The 12,464-nt window shown below is 34.8% G+C and overlaps 1 protein-coding gene across 1 annotated transcript in view; it reads right to left on the bottom strand.

Moving 5' to 3' along the window:
• The window catches only part of LOC124233494 (GPI inositol-deacylase), a 63,062-nt gene that overhangs the window by 49,451 nt on the left and 1,147 nt on the right, over positions 1-12,464 (bottom strand). The window contains exons 2-3 of the mRNA XM_046650634.1: positions 7,362-7,515; positions 3,829-4,004 (exon numbers count right to left, since the gene is read on the bottom strand). Of these exons, the coding sequence (XP_046506590.1) occupies positions 3,829-4,004; positions 7,362-7,515 (330 nt within the window). The remainder of the gene's footprint in view (positions 1-3,828; positions 4,005-7,361; positions 7,516-12,464) is intronic.

Genomic DNA, 12,464 nt, shown 5'->3' with positions numbered 1-12,464 from the left:
TCTTAAGTTGGAAGGTTAGATCATTGTTTTTTAAACCTTGTTCTTTTCAAATATAAGCATTTAAGACTATAATATTTCTTCTAACCACTACTTTAACCTTGCAAATTCTGATGATGTGTTTTTATTTTAATTCAGTTCAAAACATTTTCAAATTTCATCTGTGATTTTCTTTTTGATCTCTGGGTTACCCAGAAGCAACTTCCAGTATTTGAGGATTTTCTAGATATCTTTTTGTTGTTGACTTCTAATTCAATTCTGCTGTTTAGAAAATATATCCTTTATGATGTCAATCCTTTGAAATTTACTGAGACTTGTTTTATGGCTCAGCATATGGTATATCTTAGTAAATGTTCCATGTGCATTTAAAGAGAACGTAGTTTCTACAGTTGTTGGGTGTAGTGCTCCACAAATGTCAGTAGGTTAAGCTGGTATTAACCAGTGTTCAAATCTTCTATACCTTACTGATTTTCTTTCTATTTATTTTATCAATTACTGAGAAAGGATTGTTGAACTCTACAACTCTAACTGTGGATTTATCTATTTCTTCCTTTAGTTCTGTTAGTTTCCGCTTCATGAGTCAGGAAGCTCTGTTATTAGGTGCTTACTTACTTCGGAATGTTTTGCCTCCTTTGTGAGCTGGCTCCTTTATCATTACGAAATGTCTTCTAGATCCCCGTAACATCCTTTGTCCCAGAATCTATTTAACTAATATTAAGATAGCCATGCCAACTTTCATATGATCTGTTTGTATGTATATTTTTTTCATTTTTTTACTTTTAATCTATCAGGATCTTTATATTTAAAGTGGCTTTTACTTTCTAGTAGAGAGATTATCATATAGTTGGGTGGGTCTTGTTTTTTCAATCCAGTTTGACAAGCTTACCTTTTAACTGGTGTTTAATCCATCTACAATTAAAGTAATTATTGGTATTGTTGGGTTTAGTTCTATCATCTTGCCATTTGTTTCCTATTTGTTCGATCTGTTTTTTCGTTCTTTCCTCCTTTCAGATTGAGTATTTCTCCTTCATTTGCTCTTTAGCTATATCTCCTATTTTGTTGCTGTTACTCTAAAAATTACAACATGCAACCTTAACTTAGTCTACCATGACTTAATATTACACCACTTCTTACCATAGTGGAATAATCCTACTTTCTCCTCTTTCCACTCTTTTCACCACCATCACGTACTTTCCTTATAAATAAGTTATAACCCTCATAATGCTTTTTTTGCTCTAAACAATTTTTTTAACCTTTTATTTTGAACCAATTAGAGAAAAGTTGTAGAAATAGCATAGAGAGTTCCCATACAGCTCTTACCCAACTTCCCTCGATGCTAACATTTTACATAACCATACTACAAACATCAAAAGAAAATATTAACATTAGTGTGATAGTATTAACTAAACTGCAGACCTTATTTAAATTTCACCAGTTTCCCCACCAACGTACTTTTTCTATTTCAGGATTCCATCCTGCATCCCACCTTGCATTTATTGTTATTTCTCCTTAGTCTTCTCTAATATGTGACAATTCTTCAGTCTTTCCTTGTTTTTTATGATCTTGATACTTTTGAAGAGTACTGGTTAGTTATGTTTATAGTATGTCTCTCAATTTGGGTTTGTCTGAAGTTTTCTCATGATTAGAACGAGGTTATGCATTTCTGACAATAACGTTACAAAAATTATGTTGCATCCTTCTCCGTGCATGTCAAGGGGGTTAATGATGTCAAATTCTCTTATTACTGGTGATGAGAACCTTGGTTAACATGATGTCTGCCAGGTTTCTCCACTATAAAGTTACTCTTTCCCTTGGTAGTCAATAATAATTTTAGAAAAGATACTTTGAGACCATATGAATATCCTTTTTCTCAATTTTTCACCCACTAATTTTAGCATCCATGTATAGATCGTGTCTGCAGCAATTACTGTGCTGTTCACCTACCAGCAATTTTTTTATTTCCCTCTTTCCTTCTACTAAAGACAAAACTGCCAGTGTTTGTTACTCTGACAACGTCTTTATCTTGCTCTCACTTTAGAAGGATAATTTTGCTGGATATGCAATTTTAGGTTGAGAGTCCCCCTCATCTCCACCCCCAATACCTTTAAGATGTTCTGTTGTTTTTGGCTTTCATTATTTCTAATGGGAACCAGTGGTAATTTTTATTGTTTTCTCTATAAGTAAAGGGTCTTTTTTCTTCTGGCTGCTTTTAAGATTTCTCTTTATTTTGGTTTTCAACAATTTGACTATGATATACATAAGTGTGATTTTGTGTTTATCCTGCTTGACATTCATTGACTTTCTTGGATCTGTGGGTTGAAAATTTTTAATCAAAATTGGAAAATTTGGGGCCATTAGGTCTTTAAATATTTTTTCCTCTCCTATTTCTCTCTCTTCTTCTGAGGTTCCAATTACATATATGTTAGACTGCTTAGTACTGTCCCACAAGTTCCTGAGGCTCTATCCTTTTCATCCTTTTATCTTCTGTGCTTCATTTTGGGTAGTTTTTATTGTCCTAACTTCAAATTCAATAATCTCTTCTTCTGTCATGTTCAATCTGCTTAAAGCCTATCTGCTGAATTTCTCATTTCTGATATGTACTGTTTCAGTTCTAGATTTTCCTTTGCATTTTTTTAAAAATAGTTTTCATGTCTCTGAGATTCTCCATCTGTTCTCTTGTTATGTGCATTTTTTTCTTTAAATTCCCAATTTTGGTATTTTTGAGGCTTATTCTTAAGCATGGTTAAGGTGGATCCTAGAGAAGCTCTTACTTTAGGGCTTGTAGTAGTCCTACTTCTCTATCATGTCCTTTCTGGGGTCTCAAATGAATGCCCGATGTGTTAGGTCTTTCTGCTCTAGCTGGTCCGAACTCCTGTTTCCCAGCACTATGTGGCCTCTGAAATCCCAATCCAGCTCACAATTCCCCAGTAGGTGTTGTTTTCCAGGACACGCACAGTGGCATGCCAAGGGAAGAAGTAGCTCACCCCAGTAGATAGTAGTATTTTATTACTGACACTGTTCAGGATTGCTGGCACAGAATGATTTAGCCTGTTTTACTGCTCTTTTAAACTTCCCCTAGTCCTTGCACCTGAGGTGGACACATCCCACCCACTTCCTCCTTGTTATGCCATTGCCTTTAGTTGGTGACCTGTGCATATGCAGCATAGGAAAGACCAAAAAGTGCAAATTTCTAGAGCTTCTATCTCTGCCTAGCTGTCTTCTTTCTCATACCGTGCCCCAGAAATTTAGCCACTTCAGTAGTCCAAATTCTAATCTCCACCTTCCTCAGCTCAGTGATATCAATATGCTCTACATGATCTCCACCTGCTTGCCCCATGGCCTGGAAAATGCTTCTAGGCAGAAAGCCATGGTGATCATGGAGCTTACCTCACATGTTTTCTTTCTTTCAGGAGTCATGGTCCTTTACTGCTTGGTTGTCCAAGACCTGAAAACATGCTTCAGCTATCTTGACTAGTTTTATAGTTGTTTACAAATGCAGATGGTCTACTCTAGGACCAGTTACTTAGTTATAACTAGAGGCAGAAATCCATACTAATGGTTTTTAGGAAACATACTGCACTCCTAATTTATATACAAAGTAAAAAATTTTTTTTCCTAAATTCACAAGAAAGTTTTCTTGTAAATTCAATTGAAATTTCAAAAGCCACCATTAAGTTCAAAACAACAGACTCCCACAAAAAAACACTTGGTGACATCTTCGCCTCAACTTCCATATAAACAAATAAATGATTTAAAATATGCTGAGTCCTTTATTAAAAAAAAGAGATGCTAACAGGTTGATCACTATTGATTTGCAAGCTTATCTGTTACCTTATAGAGCTTGAGAATTGTTTTAATGCACTCATGTACAAACTTGGTCTGCTTCTGAAGACTTCCCCCATACAGTGCCACCAATTCTTCATTGAAATTCACACTAAAGAAGTCGAAGTGGTACTTGAAGTCAATGTCTTCTGCTTTTCTAAGTGCAATAGAGCCAATAGAACGAACTGTAGAGGAAAAAGGCAAAGTGCACATTAAACAAATGTTTAGAAGTTTCAGGTATTCTTGCTTCAAAGTCTCTCAACAGATAACTTTATCCCACACCCTAAATAAACACAACCTATTTCAGGGTGAAATCCTTTAATAGTATCAATTTAGAAGAACAAACTGACCTAGGAGTTATATGTCCTGTGCCCTAAATATTGTTTTAAATTAAATACAAAGTCAAGAGGTCATTCTCTACCTGCTTCCCTTTTAGGGATAATAACAGTTAAAAGAGAGAGACGGATTCATTGAAGAATTAAAAGAATAAGAATTTTGTCACACTTGAGGATTTTAAGAATGAGAATATTCCTACAAGAAATGTCTGCTCATCAACATATTTTAGATACTCATGCTTGATCTGTCTCTTTTTCTGACACATGACATCCAACCCGTCAGTCAATCCTGTCACGCTCTACCTGCTCCAGGCTTCTCACCATGTGCACCACCACCTCCCTAATCCAAGCACCTTCATCTCCTGCCTGCACTAAGAGTCTCCTAACTGGCCTCCGTGCTTCCACTGGTTTAGGTTTTGCTTTATAAATTCTTTAACGGGCTTTATTGTGAATTGATTACACAAATTAGCACTAAAAATAGCGGTGTATGGCTTAGTCAACAAAATATCTCTGTTTGCCATTCAATTTTTTTTAACCATATATAATTCACATACTATACAACTCACCCTGTAAAGTGTACAATTCAATGATTTTTAGGTTATTCGCAGAGTTGTACAATCATTTCTGCAATCTAACTTTAGACTTTTTTTTTTTATCATCCGCAAAAGAAAACCCAGTATTCATGAGTAATCACTCCTCATTCCTCTTCTCCTCCTAAGCCCTGGAAAGCACTAATCTACTTTCTATCTCTATGGATTTACCTATTCTGGACATTTTTATAAATGGGATCATATAATACGTGGTCTTTTATGACTGGCTCCTTTCACATATGGATGTTTTCAAGGTTCATCCACTTTGTAGCATGTAATTCACTCCCTTTTATTACTGAATAATATTCCATTACATAGTTATATAATATTTTATTCATCTATTCATTAGTTGATGGACATTTGGGTTGTTTCTACCTTTTAGCTATTATGAATAGTGTTGCTATGAACATTTGCATACAAGTTTTTATGTAGAAGGATGTATTCATTTTTCTTGGGTAGATACCTAGGAGTAGAATTCTTGGCTCATATAACTCTATGTTTAATATTCTGAGGAACTGTCAAACTGTTTTCAAAGAGGCTGTACCATTTTACATTCCCAACAGCAATGTATGAGCATTTCAATTTCTTCACATCCTCAACAACATGTGTTATTATCTGTCTTTTATACTGTAGTTACCTTACTGGGTATGAAATGAAATCTCATTGTGGTTTTGATTTCCATTTCCTTGATAACTAATGATGTTTATTATCTTTCCTATTTACCACTCTTGCCTCTTTTCAGCAAATTCTCTACACAGCAAAACCAGAGTGATCATTTTTTAAAAATAAATCACACCCACCAGATTGGTTAAAATTTAAAAATCTAACAGTTCCAATGTCAAGGATATGGAGCAAAGGGAAGTATAATGTACTGTTTCTGGGAGTATGTTACCACAACCAGTAAAAATGAAAGGATACACATTATCTGTGACATGGAATTATGCTTTTATGCTATACCTCTTGCAGAAACAATGGACTTATGTGCTCCAAGATGAGAAGAATATTCATTATTTGTAATTGCCAATAAATGTAAACACAAATGTCCAAAGACAAAATGTTTAAACTATGGTATAGTCATACAACAGAATAATATAGAGCGAGGAGAATGAATGAATCAAAGCTCCTACAACAACCTGGATGAATTTTAAAAACAACATTGAGTGGAAGAAGCCAAAGAATACAAACTCATGATTATATTTATATTACAAAGTTTAAGAACAGCCCCAAATAAGTAGATTGTATTAGAGATGCATACTTAGCTGCTAAAACTATAGAGAATAGTCAAGGAAATTACTATCTTAAAGTCAGGATTGTGGTTACATCTAGAAAGAGGGAAGGTAGTTTTAACCAGGAAGAGTTACACAGGAAGTTTCCAGGGGACAATCTTTATTCCTGGACGTGGGTTTTAATTCCATGGGTATTCACTTTACAATAATTTTTAACCAAATATTCTATGTGTTTTGCTGTATGTGTGTTACATTTCAAGTATGATTAACAAAAACATCAGATTATATCATTTCCTACCAAAAATCCTCCAACAGTTTCCCAACACACTGAGACCACAATTTGAAGTGTTTCCCTTAGGTTATGTGAGACAGCCTGTGGCTACGTTTCCATCCTCATTTCTTTTCACTTTCTCTAGTCTCAGTGGCCTCGAATGCATCCAGCATCTTCCTGCCTCTGGGTCTTCCCCCAAATAGTCACATACCCCAGTCTCTTGTTACATTCAAGCCTCTGCCCAAATGTCATCTCCTCGTAGTGGCCTTTCATGGCCACTTCATCTAAACTAGCCACTTCCTGACCCTGTTGATTCTCTATCCCTTACTCTGGTTTATTTTCCTTTCTAGCTTTTAACATTAATGTCTTATTCATTTGATGGCTGTCTTCCCAACAAGAATGTAAGTTCGATGAGGAGAGAGACTTTATCTGTCTTGGTCTGTTTTAGATCCCTAACACCTAGAATACTGCCTGGCTCATGGTAGGTACCCCATAAATACCTGCTAGATAAATAAACATGTAAGCAGTTAAATTAAACGTTGAAATAATTCCTTTCTCATTATATAAAAATATATACCATTTAATAACCAGAAAAGCAGATTTTAGCTGAAGTTATTTCCAGATTACTTGGTTGTTATAACAGAAATAACTGCTCTTTCTCCAAGCCAATATTCATTTTGGAATCTGTACACCTAATTTCCCACCCTCACCTTTCTGTACTCCCCTCAGTACTTCTAGATCTCTCTAACTTAAAGAGCTCCAAATAAAGAAGCCAATCTCCTCTCTTGTTCAATATAACATGAACCACTGATTTACTTCTCTAATCAATGCTTCAGGTTCTGTTCTCTGTAACCTCCATTTCCAACACACACCTCTTTCTCCTGCTGATTCCTGCATCCCTATATCTACTTATCCCACTCCACTCCATCTTACTCTTTTTCTCCTTCTTACTCTTTGCAAAGTGGTCTTCAACTATACTTTTTTATCTACTTTCTCTCAGACAAAATCTCACATATTTATGTCTCCCAGCATGCCTAGCACAGTACTTAACACAGAGTATGTCTCTGAAAAACTCTTCAACTGAATTTTGTAGCTTTCAAAATTCACTTCTGAGACTTACCTTGCTTATAACTTCCAGCGTTACCCGGAAGAAAGAGAACTGGAATACCTGTCAAAGGGAGACTTTTGTGTTCTTCAGCATAGGATCCTTCTCCGTAAAGATATAATTCATATGCAGGATAGCGTTTTGCCAGTTTCTTTGGAAGTTCTATTTTCTACAGCAAAAAAAAATGCAATTTCACTTTAATCAATTTTATTAACACAATTCAGCCTCATTGTACTCAATTCTGAATTCTACAAATTTAAAATAGTGCAATATAAAAATATTACTAATAAAACTGCACTTAATACACAAAACAAGTTCTACTTTTAGTTTATTCATATAGAGAATTAGTCTTGAATTATATGAGTTTTGAACCATGCAATCTTCAGGAAAGCATAAAATGGAACTACCTGAAAACTCTACTGAATATAAACTACTCAAAATAGCCACTGACAAAGGCAGAAAAACACTGGCATATGTCAGCAAGTTACATGTTACCACAACTGGAAGTGCATTTAATTTGGTATCAGTGTCAATTATACTTAGAAATGATAAAAGCCTTCCATTACCAAATCAATTGTTTTTTGCTATTTTAAACTGTTTTATAATGTCTCTCCTTTTACTGAGGCCCAATGATATATTCCAGCTGTTACATCATTCAAAGGAAAGTAAGTTTGTTTTATAATGCAGCTTTCTGACCTCTCGACCTAGTATGCTTTGACCTAAAATGTGCTTAACAAATTAATCTGAACCTTATAGCCATGTCTTGGTCAAGACACCATACACTCTTCTCATCATAAACATTCCAATGAATTAGCATCTGTTTCAGTTCTCATGGGCCAGATGCACGGTTTATCAGCAAGCCTTAAACTTCTCTGCAATTCATATTATTGCATACCAAACGAGCCAGTAGTTCACCTAAAATTTTTTTCAACAAAATATAAATTAGGTCTTAATGTCATCCCAAAAAGGTAGACATCTATAAAAGCAGTAGTTAAGTACCAGCTCTTCTTTTGATCCTTTTTTTTTTTCAGGATAGAAGCCATTAAAAAGGAAACCAGTTACATGAACAGTAGATTTTATTTAAGTAAACATCAATAGATTTAATGATCTAGCAGTGCTACCCATGTGCTTGATAAAAATTTTAATTACTGAATGAATTTTAAAAACTGAAGATGGTAATGACTACTGAAAAACCTCACTGTTCTAAAAAGCAGAATCTGATCACTGACGCACATTCCTGAACATTCCTTTGAGGACATTACCATAAACAATCTGTGCCAGTAACACTATGAAAACATCCTTAGAGACTGTGAGCATATTGTTTAAGATACTAGCAACTTCGTCTCCTCAAATGATTAATCAAAATACAGAAATACCGACCCCACGTTTTTTCTTTATGTGTGTACATGTACTTCAACTCAAATTAGTCCCAATATTGATTATGTATAGTATACAATCAAAAATTAAAGTGATGCAATATTTTGTTTCTTTAGGTACAAATTAAGCAAAAAAAAAAGTGAGAGAACAAAGAAAAAGTTTCTTAACTCCTCCCAATTTAGTACACCATTTGATATAGTAGTATGTGCATATTAAATCATTATTCCTTTTAGGGCAGTAGCTAAACAAAGTTTTGAGCTAGTTGGAAAGTAAGAAGAGGAAATTATCAAATATATCTAAAAGGAAATATTTAATTTTCTGGAGACAAAAAACCAAGCAAAAGAATATACTTGATATCTTTCATAAAATACTATTATGAAAGCAATTTTGTAGTGAAAAGGCATACAATTAAAAAAACATGAATGCATACAATATGAAGGAAAAAAGTATGGAGATGGAAAAAGAGGTAGAACAAAAAGAGAGTGGGAGTTGTAGGCAAATGGTAAAGCTGCATTTCCAGACAGAGTCCAAGCTGGGAACAAGCAGCAGGAAGAGACAGGAAGGGTATTGACCAGACTGAGGACAGAAAAGGTACAGGCATACAAAAGGATGCTGCCGAACAAACGGAAGACGGTCAAAGGATTTAAAAAGAAACCATTTATAGCAACAGAACTCCAATAGATTTTAAATTACTTTAAACAGATTAGTTTTAAATGAGCACCCCTCCCCCTAAAAGATCTTTGACTGAGATCAATTAATTAGCTTTACTCTGAAAATATCTCCACAATCCTGCCCCTGCTGTCCACCCTCTCCTGACTCTGCCTTAGTGCGGGTCCTTCCCATCTCTCACCCAGACCCCTTCCAAAAGACAAAAATTCTAATATATTTCCAAGCGCTAGAAAAATACTGATTTAAGAAACTAAAGTCTTTATCTTACGATTAAAACTGGAAAATAAAAGTTTGAGCCAAAGGAACTGACCAAAATGAAAAAAAAAGGATTTTGATCAAAACGAACGCAGACCATTTTAAAGATCTTACAAAGAGCTGTCAGCCCTTTGCACACCCCACCCCTGCGAATACGCTTGAGGACTCCAGCTTGATAAAGAGACCTAGGCACAACTGAGTCTTTCAGACTGCTCTCTCTCCCTGTCATAATCTCCCTGCTACAACCCACAGTCCATACTGCTGTCAAGAAATACCTGTTAAAACACACACCTTTATGCGTTTCCTCACTGCATATACAGATGATAAAGGCTTAAGAGAGAGGGCCTTTAAAATCTGACTCTAATTATTCTTGCCTACTTTCTCATAACTTACACATGCTATGCTTTAAAATTTATTTTTAATATGTTTCAAAATTCAAGATTCAATGAGGTAAACACTGAAAAGGCTCTCTCCTAACCCTGGTCCTTTAGTCATCCACTTCCCTATCCAGAAGGCAACCAACACTATCAGTTTGCGTGTGCTTCCAGAAATATTTTACACATGTAAGCAAATGTGTTTCTAAGTAATTTTCTCCTTTTTACATAAATGGTGACATACTACACATATTGCTTATGCAATGTGTCCTGGTGCCTTCCCACCTTCACATATGCTGCTCCTTATGCCTGCAATTTTCTTGTTTCTGCACTTCAGGAACCATACACCCAACATGTCCCAATTCACTACATCTTCTCTACAGTCTTTGACTACCCAAAACCAATTTGGATGCTCTCCTCTCTGAAGAGGCTTGTACATACTCTCTTACAGTGAAATTACAACATATAGCACACTATATTTTAACTATCCATTACATTCCTGTCTCCCCCATTGTATTATAAAGACACAAATTAAAGGTACAAGGTCTGATTCATCTCTACTTCCCTCTCATCCATACCCAGTATCTAGAATATAGCTGACACAGAGTAGTCATTCAATAAATGATCCGCTAAATAAACATCAGACTTAATAATAAAATATATGATTTACATTTTCCAATATTAATGCTTCCTTTCAGAAAGCAACCATTAGTCACGTATCTGAAGACAGCCAAGCAAATTACTGTACAGGAGAAAACAACACAGATGCTTCTCGAATTCTACAATTTGCCTAAAACTGTTTGCTACCAAATCAAAGCTTGCTTGCCTTTCATAATAAGGCAGGAAGCTTTAAAGCGTAACGTGTGTTTTGCCTGCTAGGTTCCTGAGATGCCCAGTTAAGTCTGAATAAGTGAATCTAGGAAAACCAGAGGGAGAGAATGATAGAGATAATCCAACAATTTTAAATTCAAAACCTCATTTTTACAAAAAGTTTCAAATTCCTGTCCCACTTTTTATTTTTTAAATGGGAGAATAAAATTGAGCATGTTTCAACTACCTTTTCATCTCCTCTGCTGGCCAGATAAAGAATATGCAAATAAGCAGTAAAAAAATAAGAAAAGGATCAAGAAAGAGAAGAAAATCCAATGACTAGAACATCCCATAGGCTAGCTATCAACCTGTGAACAATTAGCTTACTATAAAATATAATTAAAAGTAAGCAACATAATACGTTTAGAACACTTTTATTCATTAAAAACCATTGATTCTTAATAGAATGACCTCAGTTATCCAGAAATCTCTTACTATATTTCAAAATGATTCCATAGTCAGATTTTAACCATATTTGTAAAATAATTGGACCCAGTGTGCAAAATAAAGGACTAAGAGGCAAAGGGCTAAGAGTATAAATACTGTAGTGAATTGACACAGCTTTTTACATCATAAAAATAAAAACTAAAAATGTGGATCACAAACTCCGCCACTGTAATTATTACTGCACTAACAAATCATTAACAGAAGTATAAAACCTCAAAAAGGCAATGTGAACCAAAATAATTGAATACAAACTACTCAACAACAACAAAAAGCCAAACAGCTCTTTTGCATTAGCTACACTAATTTTCTCTTTCTTTCCGGTCATTTTACGAGGCACGGAATGCATCTGTTGAGGTCCATATGCTTTGTTCCCAACACTAAGCAATTTCTACTACTGCAAATATTAAAATAGCTTCAATAATGTGGCTAAAAATAAGCAGGAATTAGTACTGTATTGTTCCAAAATAAATTTATTTTAACCAAACTCTTCAGTGCAATACAAAACCAAAGTGACCTACTTCAATCTATGGGGAGTTTCCTAATTATTAAGCCATAGAAAAACGAAAAGAGATAAGGGCTCTATCTTCAGTTTTAAAAAAATCTCAACTAAAAGCCCACGTATTTATATACAGCCTCTGATAAACATAAACCAGCATATTCCCTTAGAAATTAACAGACAACAATAACACGTTAAAATCTTCTCCTTCAATAGCATCTGACAGCAAATGTTTCCACTCCCTTGTAAGCACTGATGCAAAAGCAAGGTAAGGATCTCAAAACAAATGAAATCTACACTAGAATTTTGTCCATGGGAAAGGATGCACCTCAGTAATCTAAATCTTAAGCAGTTTTAAGATCTGAATAATAGCAGCATTATCAAATACATGCTCCTCCATAAGGACCTGTACACAGAAGCAATCACGACCTGCATCTTTCACCTTAAAAAAAAAATCCGCTATAGCTTTAAAAGTATACTAAAAATGCATTTTATCAATTTGTATTATAATACATACACTTTTTATGGAAGGGAGTTATCATTATAATATGTATTCCATAATTAGGATATGCGTTTAGAAATAAAAGAATCATTAGGAAGAAATTTCTTTGGACAGTTGTGCAATTTGTC

Source organism: Equus quagga, unplaced genomic scaffold, assembly GCF_021613505.1.
Source record: "Equus quagga isolate Etosha38 unplaced genomic scaffold, UCLA_HA_Equagga_1.0 203_RagTag, whole genome shotgun sequence".
NCBI lineage: Eukaryota > Metazoa > Chordata > Mammalia > Perissodactyla > Equidae > Equus > Equus quagga.
Note: the sequence above shows the minus strand (reverse complement) of the source record. Positions and strands in the feature narration are given on the sequence as shown.